Source organism: Arachis ipaensis, chromosome B9 (assembly GCF_059453495.1).
Source record: "Arachis ipaensis isolate K30076 ecotype BB chromosome B9, ASM5945349v1, whole genome shotgun sequence".
NCBI classification, from domain to species: Eukaryota; Viridiplantae; Streptophyta; class Magnoliopsida; order Fabales; family Fabaceae; genus Arachis; species Arachis ipaensis.
This window is the reverse complement of record NC_142444.1, coordinates 155,423,820-155,445,647: the sequence shown is the minus strand read 5'-3', so window position 1 is coordinate 155,445,647 and position 21,828 is coordinate 155,423,820. Positions and strand designations below refer to the sequence as shown.

At 31.9% G+C, this 21,828-nt stretch overlaps 3 protein-coding genes across 4 annotated transcripts; 2 read left to right on the top strand and 1 right to left on the bottom strand.

Annotated features, from left to right (window-relative positions):
- Window positions 1-7,875: 7,875 nt before the first annotated feature.
- LOC107618215 (putative protein phosphatase 2C 60) lies at window positions 7,876-11,174 on the top strand. 2 transcript variants are annotated; one of them, XM_088497997.1, is made up of 6 exons: window positions 7,973-8,282; window positions 8,440-8,581; window positions 8,725-9,184; window positions 9,516-9,883; window positions 10,115-10,351; window positions 10,652-11,174. In XM_088497997.1, exons 3-6 carry the CDS (start codon window positions 8,866-8,868, stop codon window positions 10,919-10,921), a joined length of 1,194 nt encoding a protein of 397 aa, XP_088354123.1. In that variant the 5' UTR covers window positions 7,973-8,282; window positions 8,440-8,581; window positions 8,725-8,865; the 3' UTR covers window positions 10,922-11,174. The 2 variants fall into 2 exon arrangements, with proteins under 2 accessions (XP_016175699.1, XP_088354123.1); XM_016320213.3 differs by lacking the exon at window positions 8,440-8,581 and having other exon boundaries at window positions 7,876-8,282.
- Window positions 11,175-13,604: 2,430 nt separating this feature from the next.
- LOC107619782 (protein ALTERED PHOSPHATE STARVATION RESPONSE 1-like) lies at window positions 13,605-17,340 on the top strand. Its single transcript, XM_016322068.3, has 4 exons — window positions 13,605-15,254; window positions 15,504-15,724; window positions 16,014-16,237; window positions 16,332-17,340. The coding sequence occupies exons 1-4, from the start codon at window positions 14,237-14,239 to the stop codon at window positions 17,200-17,202; spliced, it is 2,334 nt and encodes a 777-aa protein (XP_016177554.1). The 5' UTR covers window positions 13,605-14,236; the 3' UTR covers window positions 17,203-17,340.
- A 515-nt stretch (window positions 17,341-17,855) lies between these two features.
- On the bottom strand, window positions 17,856-20,851 carry LOC107619134 (chaperone (DUF3353)). Its single transcript, XM_016321359.3, has 3 exons — window positions 20,317-20,851; window positions 19,189-19,546; window positions 17,856-18,279 (listed from the first exon to the last, which is right to left on the bottom strand). The coding sequence occupies exons 1-3, from the start codon at window positions 20,671-20,673 to the stop codon at window positions 18,104-18,106; spliced, it is 891 nt and encodes a 296-aa protein (XP_016176845.1). The 5' UTR covers window positions 20,674-20,851; the 3' UTR covers window positions 17,856-18,103.
- Window positions 20,852-21,828: the final 977 nt, after the last annotated feature.

Genomic DNA, 21,828 nt, shown 5'->3' with positions numbered 1-21,828 from the left:
AGTAATTATGTGTCTATTATTTTTCACATATTTTTCGTATTTTGTGATATTCATTTTTTAGATGTATGATTGTGAAAATATTTAATGTGGTTATAGGAGAAAGCACAACAAAGACATATTGGTAGAGGAGAGGTATGGACTATGGTTCATAAAAAATGATGGCTCGTATATGAATGATGATACGCATGTTGTTGGAGTAAGTATTGTGTTATAATTATTTACACCTGTTGTTCTATTCATGTTGCTAATTTTGAAATCACAATAACCCAATTCTAGTATATCTGTAGGAAGTAATTGCGAATATCGAGAGTCAAGATGGTTCCTCGAAGGAATTTTCACATAATGATTCGTTTGCACGAGTCCTTGGAAATGAGCATTCAGGAGGAATTTGGGGATAGGTTTTGGACCATGTCTAACTGAAATTATGAGTTATACTACAAAACAAACGGATTCTGGAGTGCAAATTAAGGAGTATCAGAAGGAGATTACAGAATTGAAGGCAGCAACAGTAAAACTAAAGGCAAAAATAGCAAAAGAGAAGACAATGAGACAGATCACGAAGAATATGTTGAGATACATAATCCAACAGTAAGAAGATATTTTGTCATCTGATGTCGCTGCAGAACTGAAATCTTTTGAGAACGCAACAAAATAGATAAAGATCTTTTAACAATTTAATTTTTTTGGTTTACTTTATGAATAGTGCACTTTAAAGACAAATTGCTATTAACTTTTTTTTTGGCAGTTATATATATAATTTAGATTATTCTAGCCTTGTTTTTTACTTGAATTATGTTTTTATTATAATTGAATACATAATCAGTTAAATTAGTATATAACTTCTCAAACTAAAAGATAGAAAAATGGTAATTGTGATTTGAAATGAAAATTCAAATAAACGGAATAAATAGAAAACGAAAATAAGAAGTTTAGCGGCAGATTTTCTAAAACCGCCACAAAAACTACTAAATTCGAGACATATATAGCGGCTGTTAATTAACCTGCTGCGAGATGGGCATCAATCAGTTTTGGACAATAACAACGGCCGTTAATCGCCACAAAATTTTTTTATCGTAAAATACAGTTTAACAACGATTATTTCTACTGTCATATAAAACCACCATTAAGAATTTACTTGCGTCATATTTTTTAGTGGTCAATTAACCGTTGCTATATGCTTAGCGACGATAGAAAAACTGCCGCTATCTGAATAATCAATTGAAACTATCTGCCGATAATGTTGTAGTGTTATATTGACGCATAAGTGAAAAAATTTTCTTTTAAACAAAATTTATTGAACTATACGTAAATTGGCGTAAAAAAAGCAAACACCTTGATCGGCACTTATCTAATAAATATGTGTAAAATTTATATATAAATAATATGGCCGTGTGATGATAGTAACAATTAGCCTAGCTTCTGATTTACTGAGCCAACTATTTTCTTCTTCTTCTTTATTTTTTTTAATAGTCTGATAGTCATTGTCATGTGGTGCTAACAAGTCCAATAAGCTAATTAAGGGTGGGTTCCTAATAGCCTCGTTGATTTCATCATTTGTTTGTAATAATATAATTATACACATATTAAGTTTGAATTTGGATATTTGCATATATACATCCATTGACAAAATTATGCTTTTAAGATTATATATATATTTTATTCTACATCAAATGAAATTAAATATGTCTTAATCTTGTGTGGAGAAAAAGCATTACCCTAATAATAAATGCATGAAACTATTAGGTACCAAAAGATTAAGGATGAAGAGAATAAAGATTGATGATGAAAGATGATGCAGAGAGGGTGTAGCAGTAAAAAAAAAATGTAGCAAAAAAATGTAACATATTATACAGGATCATTTTAGTATAACTATATTATGATAATAATACTATAATTATAATATTTTAAAAAATACGATTAAAATTAAAATAATAATTTTATTATTAAATAATATTTTTTTTAAATATTACCAAAAAACAGAATTATAACTATATGGATCTTGACTTTCTTGCTGCTCAAGTTATCTCATTAACTCTATTACTACTATATTCAACAGAAACAAAGCAAGAAAAGTCACTAGAAGCTCGATTACGTGTGTTCTTATGAGCCAATTAAGTTATTCATCCTTTTAAAACTCTATTTAATTTTTTGTATCATTATGTTTTCGTTATTTATTTATTTATAATATTACATGGTGTGTTCCACAAAAATTAGACATTATCTACCTGAGCACATCTTTCTATTATGTGTATTTGCGTTGTTTTTTTATTATGACGTGAATATAAAAAAAATCATTAAATCAGTAATTTGTACATAATATATATTAAAATATAAAATATATATAAATATATACAATTAATTTAATGAGTTTTTTTTAATATGCACAATATTTTTTTATTTTTTCAATGTTTTATTTAATTATGTGGTCTTTGATCAAGGAAAATTCAAAAAAATTGACAAACTAGATGGAATGTGAATTATATTGTTATCACTACAAGAGAACCGGCAGATAGTAGCGGTTATTTAGTTGGTTAGCAGCGATTTTTAGCCGCTACAGAAGAGATAGCAGCGGTTGTAAATCTGCTAGAAGATAGCGTGCGGCTAAACGGTTAGCAGCGGTTAATTGTAACCGCTGAAATAACTGCTGTTAGATGGTATTTTGCCGCGAAATATTTTTGCGGCGGTTATAACCGCTACTAAACAGTAAACTAGAGTACTTGGAGATGGCAGCGGTTAGTAACTGTTGCAAAATGCCATCTTCCAAAAATCAGTTGTTCTAATATAGCAGCGCACTTTTAACCGCTGCTAAATGTGTTATTATGGTTTTGTTTTTGTTTAAATCCGAATTACCATATATAATCGTTATTTTAATTCCTGTTACGTTCTTCCACTACGTAAGTTGTTTTGATTTATTAAAACAACAAAGAACTAATCAAATTAAAAAACACAAAATAGTTAAAAAATATTTACACAAAAAACAAATATTATAAGAAAAATTTGTCTTCAGTACATCAATGTCTGTAAACTAGAAATTAAAAACTTAAAAGTCATTAAACAACAAACAATAAAAAAAGTTTGTAAACTATAAATTAAGAACTCAAAAGTCATTACACAACAAACAATAAAAAAGTGTTCAGATTCAAAATTTTTCTATTTCAATTGATTTGACTCTATGATATTTCATTCAGATTATTAGTGCTAGAATATATTCGAGAATTATTATGGTTGCTATTGTGATTTAAGTGTGTTTGGTCTGATAATTATTATAAACATATATTTATTATTTAGAACTTAAAAGAAATAACCATCGTCATGAATTTACTTATTATAATGTTATCTAGAAATAAAAATAAAAGAAAGAATGTTGGCTGATCCGTCAACCACCAGTCCACTCTTTGATGGGGTGGAGTAATAAATTCAGCTTATATTAATTTGGCGGAACAAATTGGCCCGTCTCATTTTGTGACGGACTTTGGTGGAAGAGTTAATATATTTTGTCACTCCTAAATTTAAGTGAATTCTATAAATTTACTTAGATTCACGAATTTAACAACTTTATCCCTAACCAACTATACTAGATTAAGCTACTTCTTTAAGAAGTGTAGACTAATTTTACTGTTTTTGTTTTTTTATTAGATTTTTTTCTAATTTTTTACCTATCATAATTAAATTGAAAATAGACAAATAATAAAATTTGTGTATAACAATATACAAGAATAGAGTTAGAAAAATTCTTAAGAGGAGGCTATATAAAAATATAACTTTAAAAAAAATTAAAAACTTTTTTATACATTAAAAATTTTAATTTGAGGTCTATTATCCCGCTTAGCTTACCCTAGCCTCTGTGCCTGACAATGTAATAAAAACTTAATATATATATTTTTTATTTATATACATAAAGGATTAATTGTGTCTAATTTTTTATATATACATAATATAATTAAGAGTATATATTTAAATAAGTTCTTAAGAAATTTTTAATATATCGAGATCTACTTTATAAAAATAGGATATATAATTTTTTATTTTAGTTAAATTTATTATTTTATTTTTATAAAGTTTAAAGATTGTAATAAAAAAATTTTAGAAACAAAAACGTTTGATAAAAAAATTTTTAGGAATCTATTTAAATATAAACTCTATAATTAATTAATTTTTTTTTCGTTTTAAAACAATTTAATTATGGTATCGAGAGTTGTTAACCCGGGAATCTTATCAACTAACTATCAATGTCGAAGGTGAATTCATCAACTCAAAACTTAGCCCCACTTCATCTTCCAATTAATCGGTTAGTTTGTCAATACTTTAATCAAATCCAAGGCGAGAATATAATTATATAATACTTCCCCTTTTGTGATACCATGATCCCAGTCTAAAGAAAACAATAGTTTGGTCAAAACGAATATTTCATTATTTTCTAATTATGAACTTCATTCCACACGAGATGCCAAGTGGGGAAACAAACCTATAATATATTTGTATGCCAAGACAAGCAATTTACTAGTTTTCATCTTATTTTTTTAAATATAAGTAAACTACAAAAAATATCTCTAAATTATTGTTAACGATAAAAATATTTTCAAAATATTTTTAAATTAAGACAAGATTAAAAAAAGTATATAATTTTTGTAATCATATTTACAAAAAATTATATTAAAATTTGACCTTTAAATAATCTTTTTTCAAAATATGTTTAGTGATTGGATATTTTTATCGTGCTTTAAGATATTTCGAAGATATTTTTGTTGTTTAAAATTTTTAAGGATATTGTTCTCAGCAATTTGATAATTCAAAAGTATTTTTTGGTGATCTACTAATTATATTTAGTTAAAAAGATGTATTTTAAAGACACATATTCAAAGTATATAATAATAAAAATTGTTTAAATTTTTATATATTTAATTTCAAAAATAAAAAATATTTTTTAAAAAGTTACTTAAATATATATATATTTTATTTATAATATTTTTTAAATATATTCTTCTTATGACACAACTTAATCATTTCTCTTGGAACAAATTGTAGTATGTTGGATGTTAAACTGATTTCATCTTAGAGTATGTTTCTTTTCGAACAAGTAAAATATTTTAATTTAAAATCCTTTAATTGTATGTTATTGATTAGAAGATAAGATAATATACAAACAAAAAATATATATATATATATATATATATGTCAAAATTATGTTCCAGCCATTTTATCCGTACAACTGAGATCTAATTTCAACATAAAAACTGTGAAACCTTTGACTAAATAAAACTCTTTCTCAAGAAAATGACCAAACATATTTTCGTAAAATAGAAGTAAAAATCATTAATAGAGTTACGTGATATCATACTAATTATTGTTGCTTAATTATACAAGGTATAGGTAGAAAAAGGAGAAGAAAAAGATAATCCCGTGATTAATTTTGGTGCCATTAGTCAATAATCAATCCGAAACCACAAATTTATTTCAAACATAATTCGTAGTAGTAGATGTAAGCATGCATTTTTATTTATTAATTATTATAAAGAGTCATTTATTACAATGTTAAATTCAACGAGAAGATTTTAATTTCTCACCAAATAAACCTTTTGGTTAGACTTTTTGTTACCAAATACACAAATATTAGGAGTTAATATTTTTTATTAATATTAATTGTCATTTTGGATTAATATATTATTTTTATAATATTAGTGTTATGAGGATTATCTAAAATATTGTCTGAGGTCTAGACTCCTTTTAAAGCAGCATCCGACTTGTTCTTTCGTTGAGGTGCTGCCGTTTGAGTTTTTCGTGAGAAGGTGGGAAATGGTATCTACAAGAGACTCCGATACTTAAGTTAACAAATATTTTATGTCGGTTTTTAGTAGATTAGAACATGAATATATCTGAGATGTCAAGTAGGGTTGTTGACCATCTTTATTGAAGTAGTTTCACTTTTATTGATGTATAATTGTTCTACTTATCTTGGAAATTTGTTAGGATCTATCTTTCAGGGGAGATAGAGATAATTGGGAAAATTCGCAGAGACAGTTACTTGCTTGGACAAGTAAGGCTGAGCTCCTTTTACGATGTCTGAAGAGGTCGGGTATACGATAGAGGTGTTCAAATTCAAACCGATCTAAATTAAACCGTTCATTCAATCCAATCCAAACCGAAAACCGATTAAAACCGCACTAATTCAGATTTGATTGGATTCTATTTTTTACAAACTGCTGGATCGGATCGGATTTCGGATCTACTTTTCATAACCGATTCAATCCAATCCAAACCGCATAATGTACTATAATATTATTTTATTATTATATTTACAATTATACTTATAACATGTTCAATTTGTTATATATTTTTATATTATTCAGTATTATTATTATTTAATAAATATTTTATGTTCAAAATGTTATTTATTTATTTATTTATTTTAACTAACCTATAATTTTATTTCTATTATTATGTTATCGTTGGCTTTTAAAAATATTGTTGAGACTTGTTATGTTATTGTTGATTATTTAAAATTTGATGTTAAGACTTGTTATATGTATTTAATTTTTTTAATTTACAAAACCCAAATCCAATCTAATCCAAACCGCTTGAAATTGGATTGAATCGGATCGAATGAGTTTTTGACTCAAAACCGATCCAAACCGTACCGCGAACACCCATAATATACGATAAAGACCACCTCTTTTAGTTGGATTTTTTATCCTTATTCATCCTAACTTTATTTGTTGGATGAAGATATGAATAATTAGAATATAAAATTTAATATTTAAAATTTAAAATTTAATTTTTAGTATTTAAAATTAACTAAATATTTATTAATCATGTATAATTATTATAGTAGTGAAAAATTATTTTGTACGTGTAACTTTTATTTTTAATTTTTTTTTGTTTGGGTGACAAAGTCAGTACAATCGAATTTTGTTCATTTATCGTTGTGAGTTTGACTTTAAGTAATAATTGTTTCACCAACATTAATTAGTAATTACTACTCAATTTAAAAATATATTTACATGTGTTTTTTACTGTGTGGTCAACTGGTGATTGATTAAGATATGTTTGATTGTGTTTTCTTCTTTCATTTGAGGCTTTGGTTTAACAAGTGCTTAAGGACATTTATTGTGGAAGCAATAATATATCTTTTAAATTTAATTTCATATTATATATTACAATTTTAAAAGTTGTTATTTATTTTTTATCTATTTAACAAGTATTCTAAAGATAACTATCAAAATTCCTTTATGCTAATTTTTCATAATTTTGTAACAAGTGAAAATAAGTAAACAAAAATATATGAACGATAATTTAAATAAATGAATCGTTAATCAACTATATATTAGGTGTATAGTAAAATGACTAAAATCAAATATCAAATTTAATTATTAATAAAATATATATTAAAATATAAAATACACATTAAAAATAACATAAATAACATATATTTATATATAAATATATCGTAATTAATTTTAATATACACATCGTATTTTTGTTTTTATTTATTTGATAATAAATTATTATCCAATTATCAATATTTATATAAGTAAAACAAATTATTTTTTATTCTAATTTTTTAAATAATTATTTAAATAAATGAATAACAATCAGACAATAGTATCATTTTTGTCAATAACTTATAATTCAAATGACATATTCATTTTATATTTATTTAGAAATCGTAGATTTAACTCTCACTCTTAACTTTAAAAAAATTAATTTTTTCTTACTTTATAAAACATTAAAACTCTTTATACAATTAATGCATTATAATTAAACTCCAAAATAAGTATTTAAAAGAGAAAATTATCAAAAAAGAAAAAGAAAATGTGAATAGTAAAATGACCAAAGAACCCCTGAAGTATTTGATTGACCCCTCACTCTTTGTCCATTGTAAAGTTTAGTTGAAGAGTGAAGTGATGTGGACCCCATTACTGGACCTTTGCTTTGCTGGCTTCAAACCCCTCTCTTTTTATGCCCTCTTCTCTCTTTCTCTCATTTCTTCAGAAAAAATAGGATTTCACTTCCTCCAATCTCAAAAGTCTTAATCTTTTTCTCTTTCTATTTAAAAAGAGAAGAGAAAAATCCAATCTTTTTTTATTTTCATGCACCTCTTATTGCACAACAATTTCATCATCTTCATATACCATTCCACCACTCATCTTTGATGGATCCATATAGATTGAGATAGATCTAATGCTCTTAACACACCCTTGATTACCCTTTTTCTTCTTTCTAGATCCTTCTTGTTCTTCTTCTGTGGCGGCTAATACCTTTCAATCATTAGTCAAAATTACTGGGTGAGATCTCTCTTTCCAAATTCCAATTTTTTTCTCTTAACTCCTGCTTTGTAGATATGTTATGGTTTTTCCTAAATATGCTTTGTGCTTGTTGAAAAAGTTAACTTTGTTGCCATTTTTGGATAAGATGGATACTAATTATCCGTGTGAACTTCAGGGGTACCTACGATTTTCCAAGGAACTTACTTATCTTAGAAAAACTGGGTTTTGAACATTTGGAAGAAAAACAGAACAGAAAAGAAAAATTTCTAACCGCCTTTTGTTGAGTTGAACTTTTCCATCCTTAGCGGCTGCACATGGTTGTAATTTTTGTTTGATTGTGTTGTTCATTTCCTATAAAGTGGTAATAAGCCTCTTGTAGGAGTTATATTTTGGAGTTGGAACTTGGAACATTATTGATTTAGTTTTATGTGTTTATTGATGTTGTTGTTGTGGTTTGTAGTGGAGCATCATCATTGTGGTGTGATTGGTGGAGAGTGTAGGACTGTTGTTACTTCAGTGGATGAAAGATCTTGGGGTGGAGTTGTTCTTGGGGAGGTTGATAGATGTGGAAATCCTCGAAGGTTGTTTGGTGAGATGAGGGATGTTATCGGAGTTGATGAGCTTTCTGAGGGCCTGCTTTCGGCCGAGTTCGGAAGGATACACGCGTGGAGGTGCTGATGCTGGAGGCAGACAGGATGGACTATTGTGGTACAAAGACTTGGGGCAGCAGTCGAATGGTGAATTTTCGATGGCGGTAGTACAAGCCAATAACCTGCTGGAGGATCAGAGTCAGCTTGAATCAGGAACTTTGAGCTCCAATGAGTCTGGCCCTTATGGTACCTTTGTTGGCGTCTATGATGGTCATGGAGGGCCCGAGACATCACGATTTATCAATAATCACCTGTTTCACCATCTCAAGAGTAAGATACTACATTAGTCGTGCATTTTCTTGTTAGTTTCATATATTTTCCTTGGCATTCCAATTTGAAGCATGTTCTAAGTTGTAACTAACATTTGTTTTCGAACTTAGCGACTAGCATACAGTGGGATTGCCTTAGGAAGATTAAAAATAGATGTGTTCTGCTGCTTGTTTTTCATATGTGAGAGATAAGATTTTTGCTACTTGTCTACAAAATTGCCTTGTTTATACCTATTTATCTGCATATTTGCCTTTTATGGATTCATCTGCACTGAAATTTTACTCTCTACATGATAATTGATCCAAATATTATGTTCTTATTTAAATTTCAGGATTTACAGCAGAGCAACAATCGATGTCACCAGATGTAATTCGCAAGGCATTCCAGGCAACAGAAGAGGGATTTGTGTCACTTGTTGCCAGACAGTGGCCATTGAACCCACAAATAGCAGCTGTCGGTTCATGCTGTCTAGTTGGTGTTATTTGTAATGGAACCCTTTATGTAGCGAATCTTGGTGATTCCCGGGCTGTTTTGGGAAGAGTAGTCAAGGCAACTGGTGAGGTTTTGGCCATGCAGTTATCATCAGAACACAATGCATCTATAGAGTCTGTAAGACAGGAGCTGCAATCTTTGCACCCCGATGATTCGAATATCGTTGTTTTAAAGCATAATGTATGGCGCGTGAAGGGCCTCATTCAAGTAAGTCACTTGTATTTCATAATATTCATTTTCCTGTTGCTAAAGCAAGTTTATATATATAGCCTTTTCTAGCCGAAACATAACGCCTTGTCGGATATTTCATTTCTATTCTCGATGCTACCTCTTAGCTTGTCATGTCTTGTTATTATTTATCATGCCGAACAAAACTGGAAATATTGTTGTCTGTTGAATTGGACTACATCATAACTTCTAAAGCTATTCACCTTGCAGGTTTCGAGATCTATTGGTGATGTATATTTGAAAAAGGCTGAGTTCAATAGAGAACCTCTATATGCTAAGTTTCGACTCCGTGATCCAATCAAGAGGCCAATTCTGAGCTCAGAACCATCAATATCTGTGCATCAATTGCTTCCACAAGATCAGTTTGTGATATTCGCATCGGATGGTCTCTGGGAGCACCTTAGCAATCAGGAAGCAGTTGATATAGTTCAAAATAATCCCCGCAATGTAAGACTACATGTTCAGATTCTACCATTTAGTGTCATACCATTGTTAGTAAGACTAAAGGGAAAAATTCATATGCAGTTGTTTTTATGTGAAGTTGATAATTGAGAATTGTTAAATGATAATTTAGTCAAACATGTCAAATCATCTAACAGATCTCAACTATCAACTTTATATAAAAATAACTATATGTGAGCTTCCGCCAAGACTAAAATGGATGCATTTTTATGGCTATTTAAGACTGAATTTTTTGTTTGATTAGATATTTCAAGTTCCTCAAGAATCTTGAGTTCCTTATTTCAGGGAATTGCAAGGAGGCTGGTCAAAACTGCGCTACAAGAAGCAGCAAAGAAAAGAGAAATGAGATATTCGGACTTAAAGAAGATCGACCGTGGAGTTCGCCGGCATTTCCACGACGATATCACCGTGATTGTTGTCTACCTGGATTCGAATCTCGCTAGTAGGGCAAGCGCCGGCAAGTTTCCTAGTGTTTCTATCAGAGGGGGTGGAATTAACTTGCCCCCTAACACACTGGCACCTTGTACTACACCAACAGAGAATGGTGGTGCCTGAACTAAGAAGAAGAAGTTGCATCCATCTTTTTTATCTTCTTTCTTTGTTGTGTGAATACCAACCAGTTTATCTTGAAATAGCAATGAGAGGAGCAGCACTTCAATTCTTTTGAATGTGAACTGTAACTTGGTAGAAAACTAATATACACTCATGTTTAGGTTCTCTCTCAAAACCAAAAAGGGCAGAAGAGATTTGATAATGATGATGACCATTGTATGTAAGAGTTTCATTTTGTCAAATGTTGTTAAGTCCAGTAATGCTTTCATTTTAGCTATAGATAATTGTTTCAGGTCCTAGATATGATATGATATATATATATATATAGAGAGAGAGAGATGAAAATCACCATGTAAATATCAAGCATGTTTTCATGGTCAAATGACTATCTTACACTCCTCAAGGAATTGCATCTATTTCAAACTACTATTTTATATATAGTCAAAGATATAGGAATACCTGTTAATAATTATAATAACATAAAACTATAAAAAAAAACAGGTAAATGAGGTCCATTTAGTTTGTTGGGCTAGTCTGTTTAAAACTATAAAAATGAGTTCATTGTTAAAAAAAGATACAAATTTAAGTTTTTTTTTTTTTTAAATTTAAAAATGCTTGGCTGTTTAAAAGTAACAACTTTTTCTAAAAGCTAAATCTATATGATAAAATCTTAATTTTAAATTAAATTGATCAAATGGATTTGACCAATTTCTGATGGGGCCTAATAAATAAGAAGGTTATGAACTAAGTTAGCATTGATTACATTTAATCCTAGCCCTTGGCATTTGGCAAAAGCCCAAAGGGCTCTCACCCTCTATCTTATTATTATTATTATTGGAAATTGTTATCTTGGTTTGTGGGAAAGCCTTCCGATTGTTTGGTTTAGTTAGCATTGAATTAAATGAAATAAAAATAACTACTGGCCATTAAGGAAAGAAAACAGATTCACCCCAATTTAAATATGGATAAAAGAACATGAAGTTGTTATTATTAGAAGAGAGAAAAAAATAATATGGAATGTTTTTTTTTTTTTTTTTTTCAATTAAAAATGATAATTTTAGTTATTTTTACATGTCCTTATCTTTTATCCTATCTAAATACAAAACATAAATATATAAAAAAAAGTTCTATTTCTATCTCTATTATCTTAACCCTAAAACCAAACATATCTTATAATGTATCAAATCTAAGATCACACCTGAAAAAACTAGTGACAAAATCTAGTGGCAATGGCATAAGGCATATAGTGGGGCAGGAAAGGAGGTAAATTTGTGACAGTTCTGACACTGGCATTATCTACTTACTACTAACTACTCAACCCAAACAGAATTTAGTTTATGATTAAATATACAATTATTCTCTCATTATATGATTAGAAGACAAAGACTACCTTAATTAAAAAAAAAAAAAATCAAGATAGAGTGAGAGAGACACAGACACCATTTACGGACAAAACCATCCTGTGGTTAAGTGGAAAATGACTTTTTTTTAATGTGTTTGACTCCTCTTTTTACTCACAAGTCACAACCTCTTCCTCCATCTTCATCCAAACAATTTTTTTTCCCACTATTCTTTTTAAGATAAGTTTTCTTAACATTTTTAATATGATATTAACCTTTTTATTACTACTCCAAAATTGATCTCTAATAATTTATATGGTAATCTAACATTTAAAATAATAATTTATCTAAATTCAATATACATCCAAAAAATATTGTGTGTTAGAGAAAGATAAGCTAATGTAATTTTAATAAGCTAATTTCTCAGTCCAACTAATCAAGTGTATCCAACAATATTATTTCAGTCTAACTTCACCCTTGTTTTTAATCTCTCTGTGCTTCTGATGCTTTTAAACCCCCAGATCTTTATTAGTATTTATTGTTTAGAAACTTAAAAAATAATTTTACTATTTTTATATCATTTTAATTTTTAACTTACACCTTTTCTTTTCTCCCCTTCATTCATTTAGTATCCAAATATTGCTCTTTTAATTCTAAAGCTTAAATTGTCGCTTTTTACATAAAAAAAATTGATAAAATCTAACTAAAATAAGAATTAATCATAAAAAAAATTCACAATTTTTTCAAAGTTTGAAATTAGAAATTTAAAATAAATAAAAATATATTCTTAAAATATTTTGCGCCGGATATTTTTATCCTTAAAAAAATTTATTATGTTAAAGTTTTTAAACTTTATAAAAATAATACATGTAATTCATTCTATTATATATTCTAAGACCTGTTTGTTTAAATAAAAATAATAAATTTGACTAAAATGAAAACTTATATATATTATTTTTGAAAAATTAAAAAAATTTAATGTAATAAAAAAAAATTTATAGACAAAAGCGTTAAATGTCTAACACAAAATTCTTTAAGAATCTATTTGAGTATATACTAAAAAATATTATTGAATGAGTTAATGATAAAAACTAATTCTTAAAATAAAAAATATAAAATAAAAAATATTTAGTTATTTTCAAATTAAAATAATGAAACTTATAATATAAAATACAAATTTAACGATTTTTAAATTATACTTTCTTATCATATAAATATTTGAAAAAAAAAATTTCATTGGATGGTTTAGTATAGTAGGCAAGTGATCAAGTGCAAAATCTGCAAATTGCCAAACACTAGAAGCCTGTCTTTATGTCATTCTTTCTCTTTCTCGAGCCCCTACCTTCTTTTCTCTCTCTCTCTCTCTCTCTCTCTCTCTCTCTCTCAACTCACACACTTGCACTTCTTCCTTTTATTAATCATATTTGCTGTTAATGCTACTCTTTTCAAGGATTACATTATTTCATTGATAAGCTAAGTCACTAATATCTAATAAACTCTCATTTTACTATTTTTTTGTGTGTATTTTCCTTTTGCTTTTCTTGTTGTTCCTTGTAGCTCCATGCTATTGTTGTTAATGTTAACAAGTAAGAAGAAGAAGTGAAATAGCTGCTGAAAAAACTGGAGAGATAGATAGATGAAAAGGGTTGTAAGTTGTAACTATCTGCATTATTTTTTTTTTTTGCTTTTTTAATTGTTTGGCATGAACAAAAAGAGGAATGTAATGGTTTTATTGTCACACGTTAAACTAGGCAAAAGAAAAGAAAAAAGCACTTTTTTTTGTTTCTTTGAACTTGCTCCTTTTCTTTCTCCTTCTCCTTCTTCATATCTGGGAAAGCTCTCTCCTTTTCTCTGTCAGAGAAAACAACACCACATTTCATAAAGCAAAAACCTTTCTCCCTCCATCTTCCAAAAGTAGTGTTCTAAGAAAACACTTCAAACACCCCCCATCTTCTTTTTTCACATTAAGAGAGAGAGAATGGGGTGTGTAGCATCAAAACTAGAGGAAGAAGAAGAAGTGGTGTCCATGTGTAGAGAGAGAAAGAAGCAGTTAAAGTTAGCAGTGGACAAAAGATATGAACTTGCTGAGGCACATTGCAAGTACTTTCATTCTCTCTATGCTGTTGCTGCTTCCATTAAACTCTTTGTTGCACGCCATTCTTCTCCTTCTTCACCTTTCCTCATAACTTTCCCTCCTTCTTCTCCTCCTCCTCCTCCTCCTCCCTCTCAGAATGTGATAACCAACCCCATGTTCCTTCAACAGACTCCATCAGAGACAAAGCATGTTGAAGCCATTGCTGCTTCACCACCTTGTGGCTCATGCAATACTTCTTGTTCTGAGGAAGAGAGGGAGGACAAGGTTGAAGAAGAAGAAGCTCAATGTAAGAGAGAACAAGTGCAAGATGAACAACAGCAGCAGCAACAAGAACAAGAACAAGAACAGCAGCCATGTGAGTACTACTACATGCACATGCCTATGCCTATGTCTATGCCTATGGCAGCTTCAATGCCATCACCACAGAGGGATTTTGGGTGGGATTTCTTCAACCCTTTTGATGTTATGAGAACCAATGAGGTTATCAGTGGATACCGGGGGAACTCAGATGATGATTTGAGGGTGGTGAGGGAGGAGGAAGGGATTCCAGAATTAGAAGAAGAAGTACTAGAAAGAGAAGAAGAGGAAGAAGGAGAAGAGGAGGTTGTTGATGTGAGCAAGGTGGTGGTGAATGTTTTTGAAGAGAAGAAGAATAAGAAAAAGAAGAAGAGGAATAGTGCACGTGAGGAGCACGTGGTGAGTGAGAGTGTGAAGGGTGTGGATGAAGGTGAGCAGAGAGGGCTTGCTGTTCTTGAGACAGAAGGTGAAGGGAGAGAACTTCTTGAGGCTTTGAAGGACATTGAAGATCATTTTGTGAGGGCTTATGATTCTGGAAAGGATCTAACAAAGATGCTTGAGGCTAATAGGATTCCACTTCATTCTAGTTTGGATGAAATAAAAGGTGCCTCCTTCTCTTCACTGTGTCTTCTTTCTGTTATCTCAGAAAAATTTATGTGATTTGTTTATAGGAATATTTACAAAATACTGGGGTATGATTTATAGGGTATGATTTGTGCACTTTAGTTGCTTATTTCATCTCTATGATTCTTGAAAATGATACATTGATGCACTTTTTATGATCCTCTTTCACTTGCACTTCACTGTTATTTATGCCTTGAGAAAGTTTAAACAACATGTGATGTTAATGCAGAAAGTTCGACCAAACTTATTCAGGCAATAACATGGAAGTCCATGTCATCTAGGCCATCCTCATGCAAGAGTCTTGTGGTTTCGGATACGAAAAATTCATCAACTTGGGTGGAATATAAGAATGATCTCTTTGATGATTATGGTGGAATGGATTCAGGAAGTCATTTATTAACCTTAGGAAGGTTATATGAATGGGAAAAGAAGTTGTTTGAGGAGGTTAAGGTATGGTACTACTTCTGCTTGAAGTTATACTTTCTGTTTTACAATGATGATATCGCTTATAGTTGAATCATCTGCATTATTTATCATGTTCTGCTTCCTCAGAAGCATACTTAGAAAGGTGATGAAAACATATCCACAATAATTACTAGTTGGAATATTATAGCTTGTGTTAATATTTTGTGATCGATACTTTGGAATATGTAATAGATTTTACAATCCTGCTTCCTGGCCTTGTTTTCCTCTTTTGTCCCATCTTGCATTCGAGTTGACACCGAGAAATTTTCATTAGGCTGGAGATAACATCAGGAAAAATTATGAGAAAAAGTGTGCACAGTTGAGAAACAAAAATGTTAAAGGAGATGATGAAACTAGTATGGACAAAACGAAAGCTGCTGCGAAAGATCTATATGCTGGTATCTTGGTTGCAATACGTCGTGCAGAATCGATCTCAAAAAGAATTCAGAAAATGAGAGATGAAGAGTTACAGCCTCAAATTGTTGAACTATTGAAAGGGTGAGATAATATATACTACTGGAAACTAATGGACTCAACAATTTTGAGACTGGTTGGTTTCTTATTTTCCGTTTTCCTAATGCAATGTATGCAGTTTGACACAATCGTGGAAAGTTATGTTGGAATCCCATGAAACTCAGAAGATGATTCTTTCTGAAGTGAAGTCTTTCACATGTCCCACATTCGGGAAATTCTGCAATCAATCTCACCGGTTGGCGACTCTTCAGCTCGAAACACAGCTTCAAAACTGGCGAATGTGTTTTAGAGAGTACACTGCTGCTCAAAAGGCATATGTTGAAGCTCTTCACAGTTGGCTGAGCAAGTTTATAGTCCCAGAAGTTGAATTCTACTCGAGAAGCAAAGATGTACCCATGCCATATCATCAAGCCAATGGGCCACCACTACTTGTGATATGCAGCAATTGGTTAAATTCCCTGCAAAAGTTACCCGACAAAATGGTATCGCTTGCATTGAAAAGCGTGGCGAAGGATGTGAGAGCTCTTTGGCATCAGCAGGGTGAAGAGTTGCAGCAGAAAAGGAAAGTAGATAGCCTAGCCAAAGACTTGGAAAGAAGGTCGTTAAGTTTGCATAAAGATTCAAAGATGAAGTTGCTTGAGTTGCAAGTAATGGACCCGAAACCAGAGGCGGGAAGTAATCATGATCAAGATCAAGAAGAAAGCTTGATGGAGAAGAATGATGATCAGTTGGAGACACTGAGAAGAAAACTGGAGGTAGAGAAAGAGAAGCATCAAAGTTGCATGCAAGAAACACAAAGGATAACACTACGTGGATTGCAATCTGGATTCTCTTTGGTGTTTGAATCCCTAACCGAGTTCTCCAAAGCATCACAGAGAATGTACAATGAGCTTGTTGCTTGCAGTGAAAATGGTGACAAGGTTGGGAACATTGGGTATATAGAGGGTGATGGCTGCAATGCTGAAAATTGCAACAAAAATGGACAATAACTGCATTAGATTAGTGAGTAGTGAGGTTGAGATATATTTGTGTTGTAATGGTTTATGTAATTATGATACTATTATTTGTGTGGTGTTTGTGTCGAAGCAGCTCGCTGAGACATCAATTTTATTATTTAAGGTATTAGTTGGCACTTGGCATTTTTTTCTAGTTTAAATATTTGTATTATATTGTTCCCGTATTCACCATTAGAAGGTAAGAGATCAAGAAAATGCAGATTGTATGGGATTAAAAGGGTGGATATCTTTGAAATCTGTAGTAGCCAAGGTAGCATAGAAGCTCAAGTATAAAATATTATGAATAGTAGTGTTCTCCAGGAACCATATTTTTGCCATCTTTTTAAGTTACTAATCCAATTTCGCACCATCTACAAAGCTAACTTTCCTTTTGTTTGCTTGGGCCATTATAACATATTTTTGCTCATTTCTTTGATTGTTCATAAAAGATTAAAAGGTAATATTTAACGCTCCTTTCTGCCTAGAAAAACACTTCATACGTGAGGCATTATTGGAAACCAAATAATACATTTCAATTTCAAAAGATTATGTAAATACCAACACAAATTTTCAACCCACACCCAAACAAAATATGCCCCATATATATAAGTTTGCAAAATGCTTATTAAACAATAAAGAAATCAATATGGAATTGCAAAATGCTTACTAAACAATAATGATCATACATCTCCCTCCATCCAATATAAGTTTCATGGTTGCTAATTGCCAAGATAAGCAGCTACATTCTATTCAAAGTTTTGTACATATTCAATGATTTCACATCCTAAGGGGAGGGAAAAAGATTAAAGAAAAAAACTTTGGGTATGATCATGCTGCAAGCAAATAAATAATTACAATTTCACATTTTAATACATGGTCATGTGTTTTTCTATCTCTACCTTAGGTACAGAGAAACCAAGAATTGAGAAATAATTATGATTTCACTAACAACAGCAGCAGGGGAGTGAATGCCCATAAATGGGACAATATCTACCTGCAACCAGTTCTCTACAGCCGATCCTACTACTGCACCAGCTATGAGCCCTCCTATGGTAATAACTGTAGCCTTCCCTGCAAAAAATAGATAAGAACAATGTAAAAAAGAGCAAATTGAGAATTCAAAGAATAGTGGTTATGATAATCCATAAGAATTAAACAGAGTTGGAAGAAAGAGGCAAAAGGTCTGACAGGATCACCCACAGCTAGAAGCAACCATTTGTCATTTGTCAAGGTGATCACCTTTTTCAACTACATTAACTGCCACATTTATTTGATAGTTCTAACTTCTAAGTCCTCCAGAGACAACCATTTTCATTGGCATAATCTTCATGTTTAGTAAATAATGCCCTCCTCATGTGACATACTCTAAACAGGAGTAACCAACATTAAGATTAGCAGCACCAAAATTACAATCTTTTTCCTGTAAACCCAGTCTCTTTTACATTCAATACTGGAAAGCTGGAAGAACATATAAAATGAAGTCAAAACAATAGGTTGGTCTCATTCTTCGGATAAGGTCTGATGTAATAGCCACACTAACATGGCAGTTATTGATTGTGTATTCCAGGACTCATTACAATGCAAGAGGAAGTTCAGCACAGAAGGTGCTTTTATGGATAACTATAAGCTTAACTTATAACTTTCTCTAAATATTTTATCACGGATGATTATATTATGTAAAAAATAGTTGCATTAGGTCAGAAAGTAACCTAGACAACAAGCAGAACAAAATCCTACATCAAAAAACTGTTTTCAGAAAATCCAAGAGATGGAGTTAATTCATAGCCCTCATTGGTTTCATCTGCATATCAGTCTTCATTTTACAGTTTAAACAAAGTAAAGAAGGTAATAAAACTCAGAATTTTTCCTTTCCTCTTGTTTTCCCACACATTTTGGCCTTCCAACATTCAAGTCAATAGGAAATACTTATGAAACAGAAATTATTTTGCAATGTAACAACCTGACAATCAGTCTCCTTACCTAACTTAACATTCTTTTTGGTCATGAAGTACAGAGAAGCTCCAAAGCTACCAGCCAAGATAAGTCCAGGAACATCAGCCCCAGCATAACCAGCAGAGGGTGTAGAAGTCCCGTTGATATAGGTTAAACCCATCAATGCACCATATACTCCAGCTTGTAAGCCTAAATCACTAGTGGAAGGTGACACAATTGAAACAGGGGAATTCTTCATGGTGGATTGCAACCATTGAGGCATTGATCCCACAGCTGGGGACTTAACACGTTTGACATCAGCATAGCGAACACTGCTGTTCACTACTTTTCCTGCTCGCCGCTGGCTTAGGCTCTGCATAAGCAACATGTCATACGCGGCCTCAACCTAGAAAAAGAAAATCCCACCAAATGCATCGATAAGGGAGTACACTTCATCTAGATTCATAAGAGAGTAAACCATAACCGAAAAAGCGAGATATTAACAAATTCGATGCCAACCCGCGGCATAACAACACAAAAGTACTGACCTTATAATAAAAAAAAAAAAAATCAAAGGCAAACAGAATAGTGCATGGCTTCATGTTCATATAAACTGTAAGATGGAGTAATCCCCATCATTCCTTTAGGCCTCTTATTACACACATAACCCAAACACAGAGATTACAACGTGGAAAAAGAACGCCACAAAATAAAAATCACATTCATTTATGATATAGCTGCATAGAGACATTGTGTACTGATACTTCACATACATGTATTCAACCAAATTATTGAACTAACTCAACTATTAATCATTGGGCAATTGATTAACCATATAAATCAGCTGAATTATTCACATAAATTACACACTACCTAACTTAAAGAGTAAAGTTCCCTAATCCCTAGTAAATCTAAAATCAGTTAAAGCCGTTAACCACTCATCCATCCAATTTTTTAACTCCCTTATCATGACAACATAATCTAACGCAATTTAAACCACTGCAAGCAAATTCAGACCTATAAACCAAAATCTATAGTTTTCTAATATATACCACACAATAGGAGGTGATTATTAAAATGCGAATGAGAATCACCGAATAACCGTTTCGAATTATCCTAAACTCGCGAGAAAATTAAAAACAATCAAATAAATCGAAGAAAGAAGAAGAAGAGAACCTGCTTGATAGTTTCGTGGTCGCCCTTGCAGGAAGCGACGATGGAGTTCTTGGCGCGGAGTATGTCCTCGAAGGAAGCTCCCTCCGACACTCCGAGCAGCTTCAGCGCGCTCTCCACCGACATCTCGAACGGCGCCGACGAGTCGTCCGCTCTCGACCCGGCCTGCACCGGCGCCACCGTCCTCGCCGGCCGCGCTAGCCTCCTCCAGTACCTCGTCTGCAGGGGAGCGGCGCCACGCCATGGTTCGGTGACGATCGGCTTTCCGAGTGGAACTCCGTCGAGTCGGCGAACCGGATGTCCGGGGAAGGATGAACCGGATGAGAGGCGGTCGGGCCGGACGGAAAGTGTGGCAGCCATTTATTTTTATTTTATTTTAATTTTATTTTTGTGAAAGAAATTGAATTGAGAGTGTGAGGCTTTAACTTAATCTGAGTGAGAAAGAAAGAGAAGAAGAAAAAAAAAAAAAGAGGTGAAGTGTTGAAAACTTGAAATAGTTTTAAGTTTAACGGAGACGGAACGGAAGCATGTAGCGCCACATTTGGTTTGTTTGTGACCGTTGATGCTAATTAATATCTTCGTCATCATTATCGTCTTATTAAACGTTAACGCAAGTGGCGTCTTGTCTGTTATATCCACTTCTTTTGCTTCTACGTTACATGAATTTTGGTGTGTAGGAATATTGGCTTGTTTTTGTTTTGATGAATTTTTGGTTTTATATATATGTCATGGAAAAAGACTTTTAAGACGAGTGCTTCTACGGAAGAGAGCTCTACTATGAGGCGGACTTGGTGCAAAGGAGTACTAAGAAGGTTAAGGATCGGGAAGGGATAGATTTGAATGAGAGTGGGGACTATGGATACTACCATGGAGGAGCCAAATGGATCAACAAAAAACAGGTCAGTCTCGTACAAGGACTCGCTTTTATCTTCTCTGGGTATGATGGTCAGAAGTATCCCAAGAGAGGAGTAAACCCTTCGATCTGTGTCCGGTGATTCCTGTGTTTAAGGATGAATTTGACGAATGGTGTAAGACTGTAAGTCATGGAAGACGGTTTTAATGATGAAACTCCTTGAAAAGAGAGTAGGTCTTGCATTCATGGAGTAACGTTTTCATAGGGATTGGGTGAATAACGATACGATAAAAGCCACATACATATGGATCGTGACTATTTTTTGGTGCACTTTTTAAAAGAAAAGGATTATTCTCATACTCTCTTTAGAGGTCTATGAATAATTGTTATGTATTATCTAATCGTCCAACGTTAAAGGTCTTTTTCCTATCCGCGAAGAGTATGGTGAGAAAACTTGCGGTATAGGTCAGAATCCCTAATCTGCCAATTGAGTTGTATAACCACTGCTTTTTATGGAGGATTGGTTCTGTTATTGGTTATATGCTAAAGATTGATCAAACTACGTCCATTCACTCTAGAGGCAGGTTTGCAAGGATTTGCGTTGAAATCAATCTGACAGGGAAGTTAGTTCCTAGATCTCTGTTCTGGGAAATAATCTTACA

What these genes read in the sequence shown, in the direction of transcription:
- LOC107619134 (XM_016321359.3), bottom strand. Translation starts at nt 20,673, where the DNA reads ATGGCTGCCACACTTTCCGTCCGGCCCGACCGCCTCTCATCCGGTTCA. An exon ending in ACCACGAAACTATCAAGCAG is followed by an intron (nt 19,547 to 20,316) that starts GTTCTCTTCTTC and finishes TTCTTTTTCTAG; the next exon opens with GTTGAGGCCGCGTATGACAT. An exon ending in CAAAAAGAATGTTAAGTTAG is followed by an intron (nt 18,280 to 19,188) that starts GTAAGGAGACTG and finishes TATTTTTTGCAG; the next exon opens with GGAAGGCTACAGTTATTACC.
- LOC107618215 (XM_016320213.3), top strand. Translation starts at nt 8,866, where the DNA reads ATGTTATCGGAGTTGATGAGCTTTCTGAGGGCCTGCTTTCGGCCGAGT. An exon ending in CCTGTTTCACCATCTCAAGA is followed by an intron (nt 9,185 to 9,515) that starts GTAAGATACTAC and finishes TTTAAATTTCAG; the next exon opens with GATTTACAGCAGAGCAACAA. An exon ending in GCGTGAAGGGCCTCATTCAA is followed by an intron (nt 9,884 to 10,114) that starts GTAAGTCACTTG and finishes TTCACCTTGCAG; the next exon opens with GTTTCGAGATCTATTGGTGA.
- LOC107619782 (XM_016322068.3), top strand. Translation starts at nt 14,237, where the DNA reads ATGGGGTGTGTAGCATCAAAACTAGAGGAAGAAGAAGAAGTGGTGTCC. An exon ending in AGTTGTTTGAGGAGGTTAAG is followed by an intron (nt 15,725 to 16,013) that starts GTATGGTACTAC and finishes AATTTTCATTAG; the next exon opens with GCTGGAGATAACATCAGGAA. An exon ending in ATTGTTGAACTATTGAAAGG is followed by an intron (nt 16,238 to 16,331) that starts GTGAGATAATAT and finishes CAATGTATGCAG; the next exon opens with TTTGACACAATCGTGGAAAG.